The 23,116-nt window shown below is 57.3% G+C and overlaps 6 protein-coding genes and 1 pseudogene across 8 annotated transcripts; 6 read left to right on the top strand and 1 right to left on the bottom strand.

Annotated features, from left to right (window-relative positions):
• The first annotated feature begins 212 nt into the window (after positions 1-212).
• LOC129052015 (stabilizer of axonemal microtubules 3-like) lies at positions 213-4,043 on the top strand. Its single transcript, XM_063720198.1, is given in 6 exon segments — positions 213-1,409; positions 1,675-1,875; positions 1,976-2,095; positions 2,097-2,138; positions 2,786-2,913; positions 3,440-4,043. Coding segments are annotated over 6 exon segments (1,251 nt in total). The 5' UTR covers positions 213-1,253.
• Positions 4,044-4,574: 531 nt separating this feature from the next.
• LOC100452187 (choriogonadotropin subunit beta 3) lies at positions 4,575-5,756 on the top strand. 2 transcript variants are annotated; one of them, XM_063720199.1, is made up of 3 exons: positions 4,575-4,676; positions 5,022-5,189; positions 5,425-5,756. In XM_063720199.1, the coding sequence occupies exons 1-3, from the start codon at positions 4,662-4,664 to the stop codon at positions 5,737-5,739; spliced, it is 498 nt and encodes a 165-aa protein (XP_063576269.1). In that variant the 5' UTR covers positions 4,575-4,661; the 3' UTR covers positions 5,740-5,756. The 2 variants fall into 2 exon arrangements, with proteins under 2 accessions (XP_063576269.1, XP_024092824.3); XM_024237056.3 differs by lacking the exon at positions 4,575-4,676 and having other exon boundaries at positions 4,938-5,189.
• Positions 5,757-6,216: 460 nt separating this feature from the next.
• Positions 6,217-9,780, top strand: LOC100457557 (neurotrophin-4). The gene is given in 4 exon segments (XM_063719794.1): positions 6,217-6,283; positions 9,166-9,213; positions 9,216-9,269; positions 9,272-9,780. Coding segments are annotated over 4 exon segments (678 nt in total).
• A 1,462-nt stretch (positions 9,781-11,242) lies between these two features.
• On the top strand, positions 11,243-12,222 carry LOC100453911 (choriogonadotropin subunit beta variant 2). The gene is made up of 2 exons (XM_002829533.6): positions 11,243-11,641; positions 11,877-12,222. The coding sequence occupies exons 1-2, from the start codon at positions 11,411-11,413 to the stop codon at positions 12,189-12,191; spliced, it is 546 nt and encodes a 181-aa protein (XP_002829579.4). The 5' UTR covers positions 11,243-11,410; the 3' UTR covers positions 12,192-12,222.
• Positions 12,223-12,669: 447 nt separating this feature from the next.
• On the top strand, positions 12,670-16,250 carry LOC100457185 (neurotrophin-4-like; annotated as a pseudogene).
• A 976-nt stretch (positions 16,251-17,226) lies between these two features.
• LOC100453544 (choriogonadotropin subunit beta variant 2) lies at positions 17,227-18,844 on the top strand. The gene is made up of 2 exons (XM_054540908.2): positions 17,227-18,277; positions 18,513-18,844. Exons 1-2 carry the CDS (start codon positions 18,047-18,049, stop codon positions 18,825-18,827), a joined length of 546 nt encoding a protein of 181 aa, XP_054396883.2. The 5' UTR covers positions 17,227-18,046; the 3' UTR covers positions 18,828-18,844.
• Positions 18,845-21,240: 2,396 nt separating this feature from the next.
• LOC103888649 (choriogonadotropin subunit beta variant 2) lies at positions 21,241-22,717 on the bottom strand. 2 transcript variants are annotated; one of them, XM_063720390.1, is made up of 3 exons: positions 22,181-22,717; positions 21,791-21,958; positions 21,241-21,555 (listed from the first exon to the last, which is right to left on the bottom strand). In XM_063720390.1, the coding sequence occupies exons 1-3, from the start codon at positions 22,199-22,201 to the stop codon at positions 21,241-21,243; spliced, it is 504 nt and encodes a 167-aa protein (XP_063576460.1). In that variant the 5' UTR covers positions 22,202-22,717. The 2 variants fall into 2 exon arrangements, with proteins under 2 accessions (XP_063576460.1, XP_054396882.2); XM_054540907.2 differs by lacking the exon at positions 22,181-22,717 and having other exon boundaries at positions 21,791-22,171.
• Positions 22,718-23,116: the final 399 nt, after the last annotated feature.

Genomic DNA, 23,116 nt, shown 5'->3' with positions numbered 1-23,116 from the left:
CCAGGCTGGAGTGCAGTGGTGCGATCTGAGCTCACTGCAGCCTTCACCTCCTGGGTTGAAGTGATTCTTCTGCCTTAGTTGGGATTACAGGTGTGCGCCACCACGCCTGGCTACTTTTTGTATTTTTTGGTAGAGACAGGGTTTCGCCATGTTGGCCAGGCTGGTCTCAAACTCCTGACCTCAAGTGATCCGCATGTCTCGGCCTCCCAAAGTGCTGGGATTACGGGCATGAGCCACTGCGCCCGGTGATCAAAAGCTGTTTATAGTGAAGAAGTGACAAGGGAAGCCAGGGACAGACCACAGGCCTTCACAATAGCCCTTCACATGTTACCCATTGCCCCGCCAACTCTCTCTCTCTCTCTCTCTCCCTCAGGTCCAGCTTTGAGCAAAGGACATAGGCAACTTCTCCCCCCATCTATACAGACCAGGCCCCTGGGCAGGGTGGGGCGTGGCTGCCTCAGTTTCTACGGCTTCTTGTTTTCCATCTGCGATTTTGGTCGTTTTTGCCACCTTCATCTCTGTCTCTAACTTCCAGTGTCTCTCGCCTCTGGGTAGTACTAATAGCTCCCTTTCCATCGTGGTCTCTTTCTTCTTCCCTGTCTCTCCCCTTTCTTGTTGTATTTCTTCCTCACTCATCAAAGCCCATCTTTTTCGCTATGTCCCTGTGCACTTCTCTCTAGATCGCTTTCTCTTTCCCCACCCAGCATACCCAGGTGGAAGTTTTCAACCAAATCAAAGGCAGGCAGGACAGCTGACACCGCCGCTGACTCCTTCAGCACGTGCGGGAAGGGTTGGGGAGCCCCAGGGACGTCTGGAAATCGTTACCCCGAGGTGGGCAGGCCTGGCAGAGGGAGGAAGCACTGGGAGGTTCTGGACTCTGGAGCAAAGGGGGGTGTTTCTCATGGATGTCCTGAGGTGCTGAGTGCAGTGCAGGGGTCTCTGTCTGTATCTCTGACACCCCCAGGTCTCTGTCCTTCTTTCTGGGTCTCTGTCTCCCCCACCCCCTGGGTCTCTGAAATCCTGAACTTCTCCGTCCCCTTCTGCCCGCCTCTTTCTGACTCTCCATCCCCCACTCCGTGTTTCTCTGTGCCCCTCTTGGAGTCCCTGTCCCTCTGTCTCTGGGTCTCTTAATCACTCCATCCATCCAGGTGCCTGCAGGCCTTTCATTGGCTGGATTGGGGTAGGCGGGTTCTGTCACCTGGGGCAACAGCAACAAACCAGCTCCTGCTCGGCTACAGAGAGGGGGTGGAACCATGGCCAGTGGCACCCTGGCTCTGCGCTGTGGCCCCCCGTGGTCTTCCATCTCTGCAACGGAGATGCCTGAATCCTGGCCCAACTGGCATTTCACCAGCAGCTACGTTACCCATGGCATTATCCCACCCGTACCCTTCACCCCGCCCACGGTGCTGGTGGGCAGACCCTAGGCTGAAGCCCTGCCGGGCTTGGGGACCCAGAAAGATGGGGGCTGAGAAAAGGGGATTGGGAGCTTGGACTCCTCTCTGAAGGAGGAGGGTCCTGGAGTCCTGGGTCTGAGAGAGGAGGGGCCAGGGAAGCTGAATGCCAGGGACTGCAGAGGAAAGGGCTGGGGGCCGACTGGAAGACGTCAGAGTTTGGGGTGGGGGGTGATAGGGACTCCTGAGTCTTTCTAGCTGATGTGCGGCGCCTTCTCTCCAGTCCACGGTCGCGGACCCTCTACCTCCGACTGCAAAGCAGGATTCTCGCATCTGGGCTTTCGACGAGGTCCTCAGCAGATGGGAGACAACCTCTGGCTCGGCCTACGTGCCCAAGACCCATGGCTGGCCCTGCGCCCAGCCCAGAGCCCCAGAGCCTGCAGACCCCACGCGGACTGTGGGGATCAAGGATTCAGGAGAAAAGGTAAGATTTGGGGAGTGCCGGAGTCTGCAGGGGACAGGGCGGGGGACTGCATTTGAGTCCCCTGCTCCTTCACATGAGTCTCTGCGTCGCCTTTCCGCAGCTCAGACACCGCGGCTGGTGCCTCCCACTGACCACAAAGTACCAGAGCAGCGAGCCGAGGGCGCAGTACACTTGCTCTCCAGGCCCGGACGCGCGCGCCCCCAAATACATCGGGCCCCAGCCCCTCACAACTCTCAGACCACCACCGCGGGGGGCCTTCCCAGGTGGCTGGGTGGAAGCCAGCGCTGGCGAGATGGGGCGGAGCTCCGGGAGCCTGGGGCGGGGCCAGAAGTAATCACAGCTTTGGGGCGTGGCTAAAGGGTCTGGGGAGGGATCTGGAGGTTAGAGGAGCCGGGGGAGGGGCTGGGCATCCAGGCCAGGCCAGAAGAACCAGGGGCTGGAAACTCGCCTTCAGGGCTCCTAAGCTGCTGCGGAGCTAGACGGCTGGCTGTGGGTGGGGACGAGACTAGAATATTCTGAGACGTGGTCTGGTGGGAGTTAGGAGAGGTAACGTGGAGTTGTTGCCCAAGATGCAGCTCAGCTCCAGTGGCCACACCAAGAAGGCTTGAGACCGCGGGCGGAACCAGGGGGGGTTTTGTGGTGACTGGGGGCCTGGATTTGAGTTCCTTGACCAGCAGGAGGGCTTGGATTTAGGGAGGTGAGGCTGGGAAGGGTTCCCGTATGAGGAAGGAAGCTGAAGTTCCCTGGCGTGGGTGGCAGGAAGGGCTCTGACTCTGGGGCGGGGTGCGAGGGCCGTGGCCGTCATGGCTGTCGGGGCCGAAGGAGAGGGATTCTGAACTCGGGACCCAGGGCTTGGGATGGGGTATGAAATCTAGGTCTTGGGTATGCCTCCTCCCCCAATCTTGATCAGGCTCTAATCTCCTGCACGAAGAACCCCGCGCTGTCTGGCCGGCCTTTCACAGTATCCGACCGGGGCGTCCTGGACCGCCGCCAGCTCTATCTAACCACCTCGGCGCGGGACTTTCGGTTCTATCCCAAGTAAGCCGGGCTCTCGCTGGGCACCGCCTCCTGCACAGCCCCCGCCTTGGCCGGTGCACGCCGAGCCCCTGGGCTGGCTCCCATTCCCTGACCGGTGGTCTCAGTCTCGACTCCTATAGCAGCAACAACCACAGTTCAGGCCCCAGCCCCTCCCTCTTTTAGCACCCAGGAGTCCTTAGTGTCACCTCTCAGGAACCGCGGTAGGGACAGGAAGCCTGCACAGCGGCTCGAGGGGATTCTGGATCTGAGGGCAGGGCCTCCTTCGGTACTGGAGACCCCAGATACTCCTTCCCAAGGAAGCGAAAGCCCCCTTTTACTTCCCTAGGATGCGAAAGCTCAGTTTCCAGGACGTTAAGTACTTCGAGGACCCAGGAACGCAGGCTACGCGTGCCCGGTCGCGTCCCTCCTAAGGGGTCCTCTCCTGGAAATGCAGGAGTTTGAATGTGCAGACTCCTTAGATCCCGAGGTCTGAACCTCGTCCCCAAGGATCCAGCTGTATCCTCACCATCCTGCCCTGCTGCCACAGGACGGAGCTGTCCGGATACCCCCGCAAGGACTACCTGACATACTGGAGTTTCGAAGAGAGGCCCCAACTCTGGAGTCACGACTCGCAGCGGCAGCCCTGTCTCTGCTCCTCCCGGCCGCCTCCAGCGCCGCACGGCGGGGCCCTGTCTCTGGCTCAGGAATCCTACAGCCCCTCGCTGCACCCGCTCCGACGGCTCGACCGCTTCCGCCCGCTGGAGGCGACCTGGGGTGGCCCCCACTGGAAGCCCCTGCCGGGCATCCACAGCCTCCCGAAAGCCTACAGCACCGAGAACTCCCGCTCAGGCAGCTGGAAGCCGGCGCTAGTGGGAGCCTGCCCGGCCAGCCCCACCCCAGACACGCTCCCTGGCCTGGGGGCGGAGCGGAGCTCTGGACCTCCGCTCACTACCCAGTGTCCGGACCTAGGCGGGCTCGCACTCATTAAGTCTATCCGCAGTGTGGGGACAGGACTAGCCCAGACACGCCCACCCAGCTGCGGCAGGATCGCGGGGAAGGGACTAAGTCCAGATAATGTCCCCGGAGGCTGTGGACCCGCGGGCAGGACACACCTCCTGCGGGCCTATTCAATAATCAGTCAAATCACCTGAAGCACACGCATTTCCGGGGACCGCTCCGGGTATCCTGGCTTGAGGGTAGGGTGGGCGGAGGTTCCTAAGGGAGAGGTGTGGCTCGGGCTGAATCCCTCGTTGGGGGGCATCTGGGTCAAGTGGCTTCCCTGGCAGCACAGTCACGGGGAGACCCTCTCTCACTGGGCAGAACCTAAGTCCGAAGCCGAGCCCCTCCTGGGAGGTTGGACTGTGGCACAGGAAAGCCTCAAGTGGAGGAGGGTTGAGGCTTCAGTCCAGCACCTTTCTCGGGTCACGGCCTCCTCCTGGCTCCCAAGACCCCACCATAGGCAGAGGCAGGCCTTCCTACACCCTACTCCCTGTGCCTCCAGCCTCGACTAGTCCCTAGCACTCGACAACTGAGTCTCTGAGGTCACTTCACCGTGGTCTCTGTCTCATCCTTGGCGCCCGACCACTGAGGGGAGAGGGCTGGGGTGCTCTGCTGAGGCACTCCTGCACCTCCCTGTCCTTGTCTACCTCTCGCCCCCCGAGGGGTTAGTGTCGAGTTCACCCCTGCATCCGACCACCTCCTGGTGGTCTTGCCGCCCCCACAACCCCGAGGTATAAAGCCAGGTACACGAGGCAGGGGACACACCAAGGATGGAGATGCTCCAGGTAAGACTGCAGGGCCCCTGGGCACCTTCCACCTCCCTCCAGGCCATCACTGGCATGGCAGACCCGTGTGAGCGGTGGAAGGAGGCCTCTTTCTGGAGGGGCATGACCCCCAGTAAGCTTCAGGTGGGGCAGTTCCTGAGGGTGGGGATCTGAAATGTTGGGGTATCTCGGGTCCTCTGGGCTGTGGGGTGGGCTCTGAAAGGCAGGTGTCCGGGTGGTGGGTCGTAAATAGGAGATGCCGGGAAGGGTCTCTGGGTGTCTGTGGGTGGTGTACCCCGGGGGATGGGAAGACCAGGGCTCAGGGCTGCGGTCTCAGACCCGGGTGAAGCAGTGTCCTTGTCCCAGGGGCTGCTGCTGTTGATGCTGCTGAGCATGGGCAGGACATGGGCATCCAAGGAGCCGCTTCGGCCACGGTGCCGCCCCATCAATGCCACCCTGGCTGTCGAGAAGGAGGGCTGCCCCGTGTGCGTCACCGTCAACACCACCATCTGTGCCGGCTACTGCCCCACCATGGTGAGCTGCCCGGGGCTGGGGCAGGTGCTGCCACCTCAGGGCCAGACCCACACAGGCAGTGGGGGAGGAAGGGTGGTCTGCCTCTCTGGTCAGGGGCTGGGAAATGGGGTGTGGGAGGGCAGGAACAGAGGGCTTCCTGGACTCCTGAGTCTGAGAGCTGTGGGGGCAGCTGGGGAGCTCAGCTGAGGCGCTAGCCCCAGGCACATGCTGATTCCCCCACTCAAACGGCTTCCAGACGCGCGTGCTGCAGTCGGTCCTGCCGCCCCTGCCTCAGGTGGTGTGCAACTACCGCGATGTGCGCTTCGAATACATCCGGCTCCCTGGCTGCCCGCGCGGCGTGAACCCCGTGGTCTCCTACGCCGTGGCTCTCAGCTGTCAATGTGCACTCTGCCGCCGCAGCACCACTGACTGCGGGGGTCCCAAGGACCACCCCTTGACCTGTGATGACCCCCGCTTCCAGGACCCCTCTTCCTCAAAGGCCCCTCCCCCCAGCCTTCCAAGTCCATCCCGACTCCCGGAGCCCTCAGACACCCCGTTCCTCCCACAATAAAGGCTTCTCAATCCACACTCTGGAGGTGTCTTTCTGTGGGCTCAGGGCAACCACACACACACAGGGTGGGTCCAGTTTCCAAATCATTTCATACAGAGTCACGGTATCAGAACTCTGGTAGAAAACAGGGTAGACGGCTGGGCGCGGTGGCTCACACTTGTAATCCCACCACTTTGGGAGGCCGAGGCGGGCGGATCATCAGGTCAGGAGATCGAGACCATTCTGGCTAACACGGTGAAACCTCGTCTCTACTAAAAATACGAAAACTTACCCCAGCTTGGTGGCAGGCGCTTGTAGTCCAGGCTACTTGGGAGGCTGAGGCAGGAGAATGGAGTGAACCTGGGAGGGGGAGCTTGCAGTGAGCCGAGATCGCGCCACTGAACTCCAGCCTGCATGACAGGCGAGACTCCATCTCAAAAAAAAAAAAAAAAAAAAAAAAAGGAAAGAAAGAAAAAGAAAACAGAGTGGAGATGGGGGATGACCTCCAGCTCAGGAGGTGTCCGGGGTCTCGCCTTCTGTGCGGAGAAGGAAGGCCACATGATCGGTGTGGCCCAGGGGGCAGGGCCTCAGCCTTCTAAGGCGAGCTCCCTCTTCCTCCCTCTGAGGTTGGCACTGGCAGTGCAGGTGGGGGCTTGGGGACCTGAATGGGATGAATGGGCCGAGGGGGATGTCATCTCTTCCAGCCTCCTTCATCCACTGCCTCTCCCTTCCCCTCCTCCCCCTCCCCTCCCTCCATCTGCCTCCCATCCCAGCTAGGAGCCAGCACCTGCTTAGAAAAGGGGCCTCTGGAAAGGGGGCGGGGCCTTGACTCTTGGGTACCCTGCACTTGAAGAGGAACTCTGGGAAGGGGTTGTTCAGGGATTTGGCCCCTTCCCCACCTGGCTGTATAACCTTCCTGTTCTTTTCTTCCCCTAGCCGGTTGCCCCTCCCTCTCCTGAGATGTCAGGAAAGAGGGGGCCACCTGCATCCTCCACAGCAGCCCCCGAAGCCTGGGGTTCCCAGCCCCAGAGCTCGGAGGTGGAGGAGGTGCTACAGCTCTGGTGACCACTGGTTGTTTCCCAGTCTTCTCCACGCCACCCTTTCCCAGAACCACAGGCTTCCAGAATGTTGTAGGGAAACTGCAAAATCCACACCTCCAGCAGCCTCTCCCAGCGCCAGGTCAATTTCACACACAGGGAAACCGAAGCCTGCCTCAGAGGGGCAGGGTTTTACCTCCTTAGTGGCAGTTTTGAGGTGAATCGGGGTCTCCCTAGGATTCCAGGTTGTGGACTTTCTCTAAATTGTGGAAAGTGGCCAGGTGTGGTGGCTTGAGTCTGTAGTCCCAGCTACTCAGGAGGCACAGCAGGAGGATTGCTTGAGCCCAGGAGTTCAAGTGCAGTGGGGAAACATAGGGAGACCTCGTCTTAAAACAATTTGTTTGGGGCCAGGTGTGGTGTCTCACGCCTATAATCCCAGCACTCTTGGAGGCCAGGCCAGGAGTATCACTGGAGGTTGGGAGTTTGAGACCAGTCTGGCCAATGTCGTGAAACCGCATCTCTACTAAAAATACAAAAATTAGCTGGGCACGGGGGCAGGCGCTTGTAATTCCAGTTTCTCAGAAGGCTGAGGCAGGAGAGTCACCTGAACCCAGGAGGCGGGCATTACAGTGAGCCAGGATTGTGCCACTGTACTCCAGCCTGGCCAGACAGAGTGAGACTCTGTCTGAAACAAAAAAAAAAAAAAAAAAAAAATAGGGCCGGGCTCGGTGGCTCATGCCTGGAATCCCAGCACTTTGGGAGACCAAGGTGGGAAGATCACGAGATCAGGAGATCAAGACCATCCTGGCTAACACGGGGAAACCCCGTCTCTACTAAAAAATACAACAAATTAGCCAGGCGTGGTGGTGGGCGCTTGTAGTCCCAGCTACTCGGGAGGTTGAGTCAGGAGAATGGCTAGAACCTGCGAGGCAGAGCTTGCAGTGAGCCGAGAACGAGCCACTGCAGTCCAGCCTGGGCGACAGAGAGAGACTCCACCTCCAAAAAAAAAAAAAAAAAAGAAATTGATTGGAACATCCTCCAGGATGCAAGACTTTCGGTTCCTCAGAGTTCTACAGGAAGGATGGCAGAGTGCAGATGCCCAGAGGTGAAGTCCCATCTCTGCCATTTGTTGGCTGTGTGTGTGACCGGGCACAAATCATTAATTTCTCTGAGCCTGTATTTTACCATCTCTTGCTACTGCGTAATAGTCGTTGACTATTTTCTTTTTTTATTTTTATTTCATCTTATTATGGTTTTTTTTGAGACGGAGTCTCGCCCTGTCACCAAGGCTGGAGTGCAGTGGCGCGATCTCGCCTCACTATACCTATGCTTCCCGGGTTCAAGCAATTCTGCTGCCTCAGCCTCCCGAGTAGCTGGGACTACAGGCGCGCACCACCACACCCAGCTAATTTTTGTAATTTTTTTAGTAGACACAGGATTTCACCATGTTGGCCAGGCTGGTCTCAAAGTCCTGACCTCAGGTGATGCACCCGCCTCGGCCTCCCAAAGTGCTGGGATTGCAAGCATGAGCCACTGCGCCTGGCTGAACATTTTTTATTTTTATTTTATCATTATTATTATTATTATTATTTTTTGAGGTGGAGCTTTGTTTTTATTGCCCAAGCTGAAGTGCAATGGTGCGATCTTGGCTGACGGCAACCTCCGCCTCCTGGGATCAAGCGATTCTCCTGCCTCAGCCTCCCAAGTACTTGGGATTCTAGGCATGCACCACCACGCCCGAGGATATTTTGTATTTTTAGTAGAGATGGGGTTTCTCCATGTTGGTCAGGCTGGTCTGGAACTCCTCACCTCATCTGATCCGCCCACTGCAGCCTCCAACAATGCTGGGATTACAAGTCTGAGCCGCCATGCCTGGCCTTATTTTTTATTTTATTTTTTTGTGAGACAGAGTCTCACTGTGTTGTCCAGACGGAAGTGCAGTGGCACGATCTTGGCTCACTGCAATCTCAGACTCCCGGGTTCAAGCAATTCTCCTGCCTCAGCCTCCTGAGTAGCTGAGATCACAGGCGCGCAGCATCGTGCCTGGCTAATTTTGGTATTATCAGTAGAGATGTGGTTTCACAGTCTTGGCCAGGCTGCTCTCGAACTCCTGACCTCAAGTTATCCACCCGCCTCAGCCTCCCAAAGTGCTGGGATTACAGGTGTGAGCCACAATGCCTGACCTGTAGTTGTTGAATATTTATTATTAATCTACAAGTTGGGCGTTATGCAAGTCCTATATATGGAGTCCCCCAAACTTCCAGAGCAAGGGCTTCCCCATAATCCTGGCAGGCAAGCCTCCCCTGGGGTTCCAAACTTCTGTCCCCACTGAAGTGTTTATCCTCTTCTCTAATCCCAGCCTCCTTTTCCCTGTCTCCATGTGCTCTGAGAGATGCTCCCACTCCCCCAGGCTCCCTCTGCATCCCCCTCATTTTCTTCCTCCCCAGTGTGTCAATGGAGTCCTAACCCCACCCTTGACATTGTGCCCTTTTCCTACTCCAAAGTGGGACCTTCTTTCCCCCGAGTGGTCCTGTCTAGGGGTGCTGCTGCCGGGCCCCCTCTGGTCTTCCTGCTGGAGACTGGGGCCTTTCGGGAGTCAGCAGGCGCCCGGGCCAACCGCAGCCAGCCTCGGGTGAGCGAAACTTCACCGGGGAGTCATCGGGGTGAGCTGGCTATGTGCGATGCAGTCAGTGGCTGAGTGACAGACCCCCGGACTGCTGTGGACTTGGGTGTGCTCCAGGTGGAGGTGTTGGGAGAGGTGCCTGCAGCTGGCGGCAGTTCCCTCCGCCAGCACTTCTTTGTCACCCACTTTGAGGCCGATGACTCTGAGGAAGGTGGCCCGGGGGTAGGTGGAGGGGGCTGCCACCAGGCTGTGGACCGGGGGCACTGGGTGTCTGAGTGCAAGGCCAAGCAGTCTTATGTGCGGGCATTGATCGCTGATTCCCAGGGCCCTGTGGACTGGCGATGGATTCAAATTGGTACTGCCTGTGTCTGCACACTCCTCAGCCGGACTGGCCGGGCCTGAGACTTATACTCAGGAACTGGTCAGGCAGAAAAAGAACAGAGTGGCATGCTGAGAGACCTCAGGATTGGCCCAGCTGCTCTATGGACCCCAATTGGGGAACTCATCAAATCATCACAAAATCACAACTCTCTGAATTTGAGCTCAATCTCTGCAGGATGGGTGCAACCACATGGGGTTTAGAAGGTTGAATAGGAGTTCTCCCGGGGGAACTTGAGGGTAATCATGATGATGATGATGATGATAATAGCCATTATTTACTGAGTGTTTACTCTTTCTTAGCCCTAATACATAACTCCTTGGATCAACTCTCATGGATTTGATCATTGGTGACCTTTGGTGTTAAGTTGCTGACTGCTCAGTCACAGAGGACACCACCTTGCTCATCCTGGGGAGTGGGAGGGCACATTTCATGATATGGATGGGGGAGGAGAGAAACTGGAACATGCAAGCAGATGGCCAGGGGACCTTGAGAACATGGTCTACATCAAGCCTTTAAGTATCTGGGAGCTGGGGTTCAAATGAGAAATCTTACTTGGTGAGAGCGGGCAGGGGTGGGCTTAGAATATTCTGTTTTGAGATAATGAGCTACCGATCACAGGTGGACTACAAGCAAGGTTGAATGAGAAGTGATCAGGATGCTGGAGAGTTCAGCCCGCTGGAGAGTTCAGCCCTGGGCGGGGAGCTCAAGTCAGGTTTCTAGCCCTCTTCCCTGTGCCAGCCTATACCCTACATTGGGAAATAAACAGACCTTCAAATTGTCCAGCTTGATGGCATCGCGGGGAAGGGACTAAGTCCAGATAATGTCCTCCGAGGCTGTGAACCCGAGGGCAGGACACACCCCCTGCGGGCCTATTCAATAATCAGTTAAATCACCTGAAGCACACGCATTTCCGGGGACCGCTCCAGGCATCCTGGCTTGAGGGTAGAGTGGGCGGAGGTCCCAAAGGGAGAGGTGTGGCTCAGGCTGAATCCCTCGTTGGGGGCACCTGGTTCAAGTGGCTTCCCTGGCAGCTCAGTCACAGGGAGACCCTCTCTCATTGGGCAGGAGCTAAGTCCGAAGCCGCGCCCCTCCTGGGAGGTTGGACTGTGGCGCAGGAAAGCCTCAAGTAGAGGAGCGTTGAGGCTCAGAGAAGTGAGTCTCTGAGGTCACTTCACCGTGGTCTCTGTCTCACCCTTGGCGCTGAACCACTGAGGGGAGAGGGCTGGGGCGCTCTGCTGAGGCACTCCTGCACCTCCCTGGCCTTGTCTACCTCTTGCCCCCCGAGGGGTTAGTGTCGAGGTCATCCCAGCATCCTATCACCTCCTGGTTCACGAGGCAGGGGACGCACCAAGGATGGAGATGCTCCAGGTAAGACTGCAGGGCCCCTGGGCACCTTCCACCTCCCTCCAGGCTATCACTGGCATGGCAGACCCGTGTGAGCGGTGGAAGGAGGTCTCTTTCTGGAGGGGCATGACCCCCAGTAAGCTTCAGGTGGGGCAGTTCCTGAGGGTGGGGATCTGAAATGTTGGGGTATCTCGGGTCCTCTGGGCTGTGGGGTGGGCTCTGAAAGTCAGGTGTCCGGGTGGTGGTTCCTGAATAGGAGATGCCGGGAAGGGTCTCTGGGTGTCTGTGGGTTGTGTACCCCGGGGGATGGGAAGGCCAGGGCTCAGGGCTGTGGTCTCAGACCCGGGTGAAGCAGTGTCCTTGTCCCAGGGGCTGCTGCTGTTGATGCTGCTGAGCATGGGCGGGACATGGGCATCCAAGGAGCCACTTCGGCCACGGTGCCGCCCCATCAATGCCACCCTGGCTGTCGAGAAGGAGGGCTGCCCCGTGTGCGTCACCGTCAACACCACCATCTGTGCCGGCTACTGCCCCACCATGGTGAGCTGCCCGGGGCCGGGGCAGGTGCTGCTACCTCAGGGCCAGACCCACAGAGGCAGTGGGGGAGGAAGGGTGGTCTGCCTCTCTGGTCAGGGGCTGGGAAATGGGGTGTGGGAGGGCAGGAACAGAGGGCTTCCTGGACTCCTGAGTCTGAGAGCTGTGGGGGCAGCTGGGGAGCTCAGCTGAGGCGCTAGCCCCAGGCACATGCTCATTCCCCCACTCAAACGGCTTCCAGACGCGCGTGCTGCAGTCGGTCCTGCCGCCCCTGCCTCAGGTGGTGTGCAACTACCGCGATGTGCGCTTCGAATACATCCGGCTCCCTGGCTGCCCGCGAGGCGTGAACCCCGTGGTCTCCTACGCCGTGGCTCTCAGCTGTCAATGTGCACTCTGCCGCCGCAGCACCACTGACTGCGGGGGTCCCAAGGACCACCCCTTGACCTGTGATGACCCCCGCTTCCAGGACCCCTCTTCCTCAAAGGCCCCTCCCCCCAGCCTTCCAAGTCCATCCCGACTCCCGGAGCCCTCAGACACCCCGTTCCTCCCACAATAAAGGCTTCTCAATCCACACTCTGGAGGTGTCTTTCTGTGGGCTCAGGGCAACCACACACACACAGGGTGGGTCCAGCTTCCAAATCATTTCATACAGAGTCACATTATCAGAACTCTGGTAGAAAACAGGGTGGACCGCTGGGCGCGGTGGCTCACACTTGTAATCCCACCACTTTGGGAGGCTGAGGCGGGCGGATCATCAGGTCAGGAGATCGAGACCATTCTGGCTAACACGGTGAAACCTCATCTCTACTAAAAATACGAAAACTTATCCTGGCTTGGTGGCAGGCGCTTGTAGTCCAGGCTACTTGGGAGGCTGAGGCAGGAGAATGGAGTGAACCTGGGAGGGGGAGCTTGCAGTGAGCCGAGATCGCGCCACTGAACTCCAGCCTGCATGACAGGCGAGACTCCATCTCAAAAAAAAAAAAAAAAAAAAAAAAAAGGAAAGAAAGAAAAAGAAAAGAGAGTGGAGATGGGGGATGACCTCCAGCTCAGGAGGTGTCCGGGGTCTCGCCTTCTGTGCGGAGAAGGAAGCCTACATGATCGGTGTGGCCCAGGGGGCAGGGCCTCAGCCTTCTAAGGCGAGCTCCCTCTTCCTCCCTCTGAGGTTGGCACTGGCAGTGCAGGTGGGGGCTTGGGGACCTGAATGGGATGAATGGGCCGAGGGGGATGTCATCTCTTCCATTCTCCCTCATCCACTGCGTCTCCCTTCCCCTCCTCGCCCCTCCCCTCCCTCCATCTGCCTCCCATCCCAGCCAGGAGCCAGCACCTGCTTAGAAAAGGGGCCTCTGGAAAGGGGGCGGGGCCTTGACTCTTGGGTACCCTGCACTTGAAGAGGAACTCTGGGAAGGGGTTGTTCAGGGATTTCGCCCCTTCCCCACCTGGCTGTATAACCTTCCTGTTCTTTTCTTTCCCTAGGCGGTTGCCCCTCCCTCTCCTGAGATGTCAGGAAAGAGGGGGCCACCTGCATCCTCCACAGCAGCCCCCGAAGCCTGGGGTTCCCAGCCCCAGAGCTCGGAGGTGGAGGAGGTGCTACAGCTCTGGTGACCACTGGTTGTCTCCCAGTCTTCTCCACATCACCCGTTCCCAGAACCACAGATTTCCAGAATGTTGTAGGGAAACTGCAAAATCCACACCTCCAGCAGCCTCTCCCAGCGCCAGGTCAATTTCACACACAGGGAAACCGAAGCCTGCCTCAGAGGGGCAGGGTTTTACCTCCTTAGTGGCAGTTTTGAGGTGAATCGGGGTCTCCCTAGGATTCCAGGTTGTGGACTTTCTCTAAATTGTGGAAAGTGGCCAGGTGTGGTGGCTTGAGTCTGTAGTCCCCCAGCTACTCAGGAGGCACAGCAGGAGGATTGCTTGAGCCCAGGAGTTCAAGTGCAGTGGGGAAACATAGGGAGACCTCGTCTTAAAACAATTTGTTTGGGGCCAGGTGTGGTGTCTCACGCCTATAATCCCAGCACTCTTGGAGGCCAGGCCAGGAGTATCACTGGAGGTTGGGAGTTTGAGACCAGTCTGGCCAATGTCGTGAAACCGCATCTCTACTAAAAATACAAAAATTAGCTGGGCACGGGGGCAGGCGCTTGTAATTCCTGTTACTCAGAAGGCTGAGGCAGGAGAGTCACTTGAACCCAGGAGGCAGGCATTACAGTGAGCCGGGATTGTGCCATGCTACTCCAGCCTGGCCAGACAGAGTGAGACTCTGTCTCAAAAAAAAAAAAAAAAATAGGGCCGGGCGCACTGGCTCATGCCTGTAATCCCACCAGTTTGGGAGGCCAAGGTGAGCAGATCACAAGGTCAGGAGATCAAGACCATCCTGGCTAACACGGGGAAACCCCATCTCTACTAAAAAATATAAAAAACTAGCCAGGCGTGGTGGTGGCCTCCTGTAGTCCCAGCTACTTGGGAGGCTGAGGCAGGAGAGTGGTGTGAACCCGGGAGGCAGACCTTGCAGTGAGCCCAGATCGCACCACTGCAGCCCAGCCTGGGCGACAGAGCGAGAATCCGCCTCAAAAAAAAAAAAAAAAAAAAATTGATTGGAACATCCTCCAGGATGCAAGACTCTCAGTTCCTCAGAGTTCTACAGGAAGGATGGCAGAGAGCAGTTGCCCAGAGGTGAAGTCCCATCTCTGCCATTTGTTGGCTGTGTCACCGGGCACAAATCATTAATTTCTCTGAGCCTGTATTTTACCATCTGTTGCTATTGAGTAATAGTAGTTGAATATTTTATATTTTTATTTTTATTTTATTTTATTTATTTTTATTTTTTTGAGACAGAGTCTCACCCTGTCACCCAGGCTCAAGTGCAGTGATGCACTCTCGGCTCACTGTACCTCTGCTTCCCGGGTTCAAGCAATTCTCCTGCCTCAGCCTCCCGAGTAGCTGGGACTACAGGCGCGCAACACCACATCCAGCTAATTTTGTATTTTTTTTTTTAGTAGAGACAGGGTTTCAAAATGTTGGCCAGGCTGGTCTCGAAGTCCTGACCTCAGGTGATGAACCCACTTCGGCCTCCCAAAGTGCTGGGATTGCAGGAGTGAGCACTGCGCCCGGCTGAACATTTTTAATCTTTATTTTATGATTATTATTATTAATTTTTTAAGATGGAGCTTTGTTTTTGTTGCCCAAGCTGAAGTGCAATGGTGCAATCTTGGCTTGCTGCAACCTCCCGCTCCTGGGATCAAGCGATTCTCCTGCCTCAGCCTCCCAAGCAGCTGGGATTCTAGGCATGCACCATCACACCTGAGGATATTTTGTATTTTTAGTAGAGATGGGGTTTCTCCATGTTGGTCAGGCTGGTCTGGAACTCCTCACCTCATCTGATCCACCCACCGCAGCCTCCAACAATGCTGGGATTACTAGTGTGAGCCACCATGCCTGGCCTTATTTTTATTTTTATTTTTTGTGAGACAGAGTCTCACTGTGTTGTCCAGTTGGAAGTGCAGTGGCACGATCTAGGCTCACTGCAATCTCGGCCTCCCGGGTTCAAGCGATTCTCCTGCCTCAGCCTCCCGAGTAGCTGAGATCACAGGCGTGCAGCATCACGCCTGGCTAATTTTGGTATTATCAGTAGAGATGTGGTTTCACAGTGTTGGCCAGGCTGCTCTCGAACTCCTGACCTCAAGTCATCCACCCGCCTCAGCCTCCCAAAGTGCTGGGATTACAGGTGTAAGCCACAATGCCTGACCTGTAGTTGTTGAATATTTATTATTAATCTACAAGTTGGGCGTTATGCAAGTCCTATATATGGAGTCCCCCAAACTTCTAGAGCAAGGGCTTCCCCATAATCCTGGCAGGCAAGCCTCTGTGGGGTTCCAAACTTCTGTCCCCACTGAAGTGTTTATCCTCTTCTCTAATCCCAGCCTCCTTTTCCCTGTCTCCATGTGCTCTGAGAGATGCTCCCGCTCCCACAGGCTCCCTCTGCATCCCCCTCATTTTCTTCCTCCCCAGTGTGTCAATGGAGTCCTAACCCCACCCTTGACATTGTGCCCTTTTCCTACTCCAAAGTGGGACCTTCTTTTCCCCCGAGTGGTCTTGTCTAGGGGTGCGGCTGCCGAGCCCCCTCTGACCTTCCTGCTGGAGACTGGGGCCTTTCGGGAGTCAGCAGGAGCCCCGGCCAACCGCAGCCAACCTGGGGTAAGCGATACTTCACCGGGGAGTCATCAGGGAGAGCTGGCCATGTGTGATGGAGTCATCAGGGAGAGCTGGCCATGTGTGATGCAGTCAGTTGCTGAGTGACAGACCCCCGGACTGCTGTGGACTTGGGTGTGCTCCAGGTGGAGGTATTGGGAGAGGTGCCTGCAGCTGGCGGCAGTTTCCTCCGCCAGCACTTCTTTGTCAATGCTTCCAGGCCGATAACTCTGAGGAAGGTGGCCTGGGGGTAGGTGGAGGGGGCTGCTGCCGGGTTGTGGACCGGGGGCACTGGGTGTCTGAGTGCAAGGCCAAGCAGTCCTATGTGTGGGCATTGATCGCTGATGCCCAGGGCCCTGTGGACTGGCAATGGATTCAAATTGGCACTGCCTGTGTCTGCACACTCCTCAGCCGGACTGGCCGGGCCTGAGACTTATACTCAGGAACTGGTCAGGCAGAAAAAGAACAGAGCTGGATGCTGAGAGACCTCAGGGTTGGCCCAGCTGCTCTATGGACCCCAGTTGGGGAACTCATCAAATCATCACAAAATCACAACTCTCTGAATTTGAGCTCAATCTCTGCAGGATAGGTGCAACCACATAGGGTTTTGATGATTGAATAGGAGTTCTCCCGGGGGAACTTGAGGGTAATCACGATGATGATGATGATGATAATAGCCACTATTTACTGAGTGTTTACTCTTTCTTGGCCCTAATACCTAACTCCTCGGATCAACTCACATGCATTTGATCATTGGTGACCTTTGGTGTTAAGTTGCTGACTGCTCAGTCACAGAAGACACCACCTTGCTCATCCTGGGGAGTGGGAGGGCACATTTCATGATGTGGATGGGGAGGAGAGAAACTGGAACCTGCAAGCAGATGGCCAGGGGACCTTGAGAACATGGTCTACAGCAAGCCTTTAAGTATCTGGGAGCTGGGGTTCAAATGAGAAATCTTACTTGGTGAGAGCGGGCAGGGATTGGCTTAGAATATTCTGTTTTGAGATAATGAGCTACCGATCACAGGTGGACTACAAGCAAGGTTGAATGAGAAGTGATCAGGATGCTGGAGAGTTCAGCCCGCTGGAGAGTTCAGCCCTGGGCGGGGAGCTCAAGTCAGGTTTCTAGCCCTCTTCTCTGTGCCAACCTATACCCTACACTGGGAAAGAAACAGACCTTAAAATTGTCCAGCTTGATGGCATCGCGGGGAAGGGACTAAGTCCAGATAATGTCCTCCGAGGCTGCGGCCCGAGGGCAAGACACACCCCCTGCGGGCCTGTTCAATAATCAGTTAAATCACCTGAAGCACACGCATTTCCGGGGACCGCTCCGGGTATCCTGGCTTGAGGGTAGAGTGGGCGGAGGTCCTAAAGGGAGACGTGTGGCTCAAGCTGAAACCCTCGATGGGGGCACCTGGGTCAAGTGGCTTCCCTGGCAGCTCAGTCACGGGGAGACCCTCTCCCACTGGGCAGAACCTAAGTCCGAAGCAGCGCCCCTCCTGGGAGGTTGGACTGTGGTGCAGGAAAGCCTCAAGTAGAGGAGGGTTGAGGCTTCAGTCCAGCACCTTTCTCGGGTCACGGCCTCCTCCTGGCTCCCAAGACCCCACCATAGGCAGAGGCAGGCCTTCCTACACCCTACTCCCTGTGCCTCCAGCCTCGACTACTCCCTAGCACTCGACGACTGAGTCTCTGAGGTCACTTCACCGTGGTCTCTGTCTCATCCTTGGCGCCGGACCACTGAGGGGAGAGGGCTGGGGTGCTCTGCTGAGCCACTCCTGCACCTCCCTGTCCTTGTCTACCTCTCGCCCCCCGAGGGGTTAGTGTCGAGTTCACCCCAGCATCCGACCACCTCCTGGTGGCCTTGCCGCCCCCACAACCCCGAGGTATAAAACCAGGTACACGAGGCAGGGGATGCACCAAGGATGGAGATGCTCCAGGTAAGACTGCAGGGCCCCTGGGCACCTTCCACCTCCCTCCAGGCCATCACTGGCATGAGAAGCGGCAGACCCGTGTGAGCGGTGGAAGGAGTCCTCTTTCTGGAGGGGCATGACCCCCAGTAAGCTTCAGGTGGGGCAGTTCCTGAGGGTGGGGATCTGAAATGTTGGGGTATCTCAGGTCCTCTGGGCTGTGGGGGGGGCTCTGAAAGGCAGGTGTCCGGGTGGTGGTTCCTGAATAGGAGATGCCGGGAAGGGTCTCTGGGTGTCTGTGGGTGGTGTACCCCGGGGGATGGGAAGGCCAGGGCTCAGGGCTGTGGTCTCAGACCCGGGTGAAGCAGTGTCCTTGTCCCAGGGGCTGCTGCTGTTGATGCTGCTGAGCATGGGCGGGACATGGGCATCCAAGGAGCCGCTTCGGCCACGGTGCCGCCCCATCAATGCCACCCTGGCTGTCGAGAAGGAGGGCTGCCCCGTGTGTGTCACCGTCAACACCACCATCTGTGCCGGCTACTGTCCCACCATGGTGAGCTGCCGGGGGCTGGGGCAGGTGCTGCCACCTCAGGGCCAGACCCACACAGGCAGTGGGGGAGGAAGGGTGGTCTGCCTCTCTGGTCAGGGGCTGGGAAATGGGGTGTGGGAGGGCAGGAACAGAGGGCTTCCTGGACTCCTGAGTCTGAGAGCTGTGGGGGCAGCTGGGGAGCTCAGCTGAGGCGCTAGCTCCAGGCACATGCTCATTCCCCCACTCAAACGGCTTCCAGACGCGCGTGCTGCAGTCGGTCCTGCCGCCCCTGCCTCAGGTGGTGTGCAACTACCGCGATGTGCGCTTCGAATACATCCGGCTCCCTGGCTGCCCGCGAGGCGTGAACCCCGTGGTCTCCTACGCCGTGGCTCTCAGCTGTCAATGTGCACTCTGCCGCCGCAGCACCACTGACTGCGGGGGTCCCAAGGACCACCCCTTGACCTGTGATGACCCCCGCTTCCAGGATCCCTCTTCCTCAAAGGCCCCTCCCCCCAGCCTTCCAAGTCCATCCCGACTCCCGGAGCCCTCGAACACCCCGTTCCTCCCACAATAAAGGCTTCTCAATCCGCACTCTGGAGGTGTCTTTCTGTGGGCTCAGGGCAACCACACACACACAGGGTGGGTCCAGCTTCCAAACAATTTTATGCAGAGTCACAGTATCAGAACTCTGGTAGAGAACAGGGTGGAGGGCTGGGCGCGGTGGCTCACTCTTGTAATTATCGGAGGCTGGGGTGGGTGGATCAGCTGAGGTGAAGAGTTCCAGACCAGCCTTACCAACATGGAGAAACCCCATCTCTACTAAAAATACAAAATATCCTCGGTCTTGGTGGTGCATGCCTATAATCCCAGGTATTTGGGAGGCTGAGGCAGGAGAATCGCTTGATCCCAGGAGGCGGAGGTTGCAGTGAGCCAAGATCCTGCCATTGCACTTCAGCTTGGGCAACAAAAGCAAAGCTCCATCGCAAATAATAAAATAATAATAATAATAATAATAATAATAATGATAATAATAATAAATGTTTGGCCAGGCGCAGTGGCTCATGCCTGCAATCCCAGCACTTTGGGAGGCCAAGGCGGGTGCATCACTTGAGGTCAGGACTTCGAGACCAGCCTGGCCAACATGGTGAAACCCTGTCTCTACTAAAAAAAATACAAAAATTAGCTGGGTGTGTTGCTGCGCACCTGTAGTCCCAGCTTCTCGGGAGGCTGGGGCAGGAGAATCGCTTGAACCCGGGAAGCATAGGTATAGTGAGGCGAGATCGCGCCACTACACTCCAGCCTGGGTGACAGGGCGAGACTCCGTCTCAAAAAAAATAAAAAAATAAAATAAAATAAAAATAGAAATGGAAAATATTCAACTACTATTACTCAATAGCAACAGATGGTAAAACACAGGCTCAGAGAAGTTAATGATTTGTGTGGGGTCACACACACAGCCAACAAATGGCAGAGATGGGACTTCCCCTCTGGGCAACTGCTCTCTGCCATCCTTCCTGTAGAACTCTGAGGAACCGAGAGTCTTGCATCCTGGAGGATGTTCCAATCATTTTCTTTTTGTTTTTTTTGAGGCAGATTCTTGCTCTGTTGCTCAGACGGGATTGCAGTGGCCCGATCTGGGCTCACTGCAAGATCCGCCTCCCGGATTCATGCCATTCTCCTGCCTCAGCCTCCCAAGTAGCTGGGACTACAGGAGCCGGCCACCATGCCTGGCTAATATTTTGTATTTTTTAGTAGAGACGGGGTTTCCCCGTGTTAGCCAGGATGGTCTTGATCTCCTGACCTTGTGATCTGCCCACCGCGGCCTCCCAAAGTGCTGGGATTACAGGCATGAGCCACCACGACCGGCCCAATTTTCTTTTGTTTTGTTTTGTTTTGTCTTGTTGTTTTGTGAGAGGGTGGCGTGGAGAAGACTGGGAGACAACCAGTGGTTACCAGACCTGTAGCACCTCCTCCACCTCCGAGCTCTGGGGCTGGGAACCCCAGGCTTCGGGGGCTGCTGTGGAGGACGCAGGTGGCCCCCTCTTTCCTGACATCTCAGGAGGGGGAGGGGGAACCGGCTAGGGAAAGAAAAGAACAGGAAGGTTATACAGCCAGGTGGGGAAGGGGCCAAATCCCTGAACAACCCCTTCCCAGGGTTCCTCTTCAAGTGCAGGGTACCCAAGAGTCAAGGCCCCGCCCCCTTTCCAGAGGCCCCTTTTCTAAGCAGGTGCTGGCTCCTGGCTGGGATGGGAGGCAGATGGAGGGAGGGGAGGGGGGAGGAGGGGAAGGGAGACGCAGTGGATGAAGGAGGCTGGAAGAGATGACATCCCCCTCAGCCCATTCATACCATTCAGGACCCCAAGCCCCCACCTGCACTGCCAGTGCCAACCTCAGAGGGAGGAAGAGGGAGCTCGCCTTAGAAGGCTGAGGCCCTGCCCCCTGGGCCACACCGATCATGTGGCCTTCCTTCTCCGCACAGAAGGCGAGACCCCGGACACCTCCTGAGCTGGAGGTCATCCCCCATCTCCACCCTCTTTTCTTTTTCTTTCTTTCTTTCTTTCTTTTTTTTTTTTTTTTTTTGAGATAGAGTCTTGCTCTGTCGTGCAGGCTGGAGTGCTGTGGCGCGATCGTGCAGGCTGGAGTGCTGTGGGCTCACTGCAAGCTCTCCCTCCCAGGTTCACTCCATTCTCCTGCAAGTGCCTGCCACCAAGCTCAGATAAGTTTTTGTATTTTTAGTAGAGACGGGGTTTCACCGTGTTAGGCAGGATGGTCTCGATCTCGTGACTTCATGATCCGCCCACCTCCGCCTCCCAAAGTGGTGGGATTACAGGCGTGAGCCACCGCGCCCAGCCGTCCACCCTGTTTTCTACCAGAGTTCTGATAATGTGACTCTGTATGAAATGATTTGGAAGCTGGACCCATCCTGTGTGTGTGTGGTTGCCCTGAGCCCACAGAAAGACACCTCCAGAGTGCGGACTGAGAAGCCTTTATTGTGGGAGGAACGGGGTGCCTGAGGGCTCCGGGAGTCGGGATGGACTTGGAAGGCTGGGGGGAGGGGCCTTTGAGGAAGAGGGGTCCTGGAAACGGGGGTCATCACAGGTCAAGGGGTGGTCCTTGGGACCCCCGCAGTCAGTGGTGCTGCGGCGGCAGAGTGCACATTGACAGCTGAGAGCCACGGCGTAGGAGACCACGGGGTTCACGCCTCGCGGGCAGCCAGGGAGCCGGATGTATTCGAAGCGCACATCGCGGTAGTTGCACACCACCTGAGGCAGGGGCGGCAGGACCGACTGCAGCACGCGCGTCTGGAAGCCGTTTGAGTGGGGGAATGAGCATGTGCCTGGGGCTAGCGCTTCAGCTGAGCTCCCCAGCTGCCCCCACAGCTCTCAGACTCAGGAGTCCAGGAAGCCCTCTGTTTCTGCCCTCCCACACCCCATTTCCCAGCCCCTGACCAGAGAGGCGGACCACCCTTCCTCCCCCACTGCCTCTGTGGGTCTGGTCCTGAGGTGGCAGCACCTGCCCCGGCCCCAGGCAGCTCACCATGGTGGGGCAGTAACCGGCACAGATGGTGGTGTTGACGGTGACGCACACGGGGCAGCCCTCCTTCTCCACAGCCAGGGTGGCATTGATGGGGCGGCACCGTGGCCGAAGCGGCTCCTTGGATGCCCATGTCCCGCCCATGCTCAGCAGCATCAACAGCAGCAGCCCCTGGGACAAGGACACTGCTTCACCCGGGTCTGAGACCGCAGCCCTGAGCCCTGGCCTTCCCATCCCCCGGGGTACACAACCCACAGACACCCAGAGACCCTTCCCGGCATCTCCTATTCAGGAACCACCACCCGGACACCTGCCTTTCAGAGCCCCCCCCACAGCCCAGAGGACCTGAGATACCACAACATTTCAGATCCCCACCCTCAGGAACTGCCCCACCTGAAGCTTACTGGGGGTCATGCCCCTCCAGAAAGAGGCCTCCTTCCACCGCTCACACGGGTCTGCCGCTTCTCATGCCAGTGATGGCCTGGAGGGAGGTGGAAGGTGCCCAGGGGCCCTGCAGTCTTACCTGGAGCATCTCCATCCTTGGTGCATCCCCTGCCTCGTGTACCTGGCTTTATACCTCGGGGTTGTGGGGGCGGCAAGGCCACCAGGAGGTGATAGGATGCAGGGGTGAACTCGACACTAACCCTTCGGGGGGCGAGAGGTAGACAAGGACAGGGAGGTGCAGGAGTGCCTCAGCAGAGCACCCCAGCCCTCTCCCCTCAGTGGTCGGGCGCCAAGGATGAGACAGAGACCACGGTGAAGTGACCTCAGAGACTCAGTCGTCGAGTGCTAGGGAGTAGTCGAGGCTGGAGGCACAGGGAGTAGGGTGTAGGAAGGCCCGGCTCTGTCTATGGTGGGGTCTTGGGAGCCAGGGGGAGGCCGTGACCCGAGAAAGGTGCTGGACTGAAGCCTCAACCCTCCTCCATTTGAAGCTTTCCTGCGCCACAGTCCGACCTCCCAGAAGGGGCTCGGCTTCGGACTTAGCTTCTGCCCAATGAGAGGGGGTCTCCCCTTGACTGTGCTGCCAGGGAAGCCACTTGACCCAGATGCCCCCCAGCGAGGGATTCAGCCTGAGCCACATCTCTCCCTTAGGGACCTCCGCCCACCCTACCCTCAAGCCAGGATGCCCGGAGTGGTCCCCGGAAATGCGTGTGCTTCAGGTGATTTAACTGATTATTGAATAGGCCCGCAGGGGGTGTGTCCTACCCTCGGGGCTGCAGCCTCAGAGGACATTATCTGGACTTAGCCCTTCCCCGCGATGCCATCAAGCTGGACAATTTTAAAGTCTATTTCTTTCCCAATATAGGGTATAGGTTGGCACAGGGAATA

This window comes from Pongo abelii, chromosome 20, assembly GCF_028885655.2.
Source record: "Pongo abelii isolate AG06213 chromosome 20, NHGRI_mPonAbe1-v2.0_pri, whole genome shotgun sequence".
Classification (NCBI taxonomy): Eukaryota; Metazoa; Chordata; class Mammalia; order Primates; family Hominidae; genus Pongo; species Pongo abelii.
The sequence above is the reverse complement of the archived record's forward strand: the minus strand, read 5'-3'. Positions and strand labels throughout refer to the sequence as shown.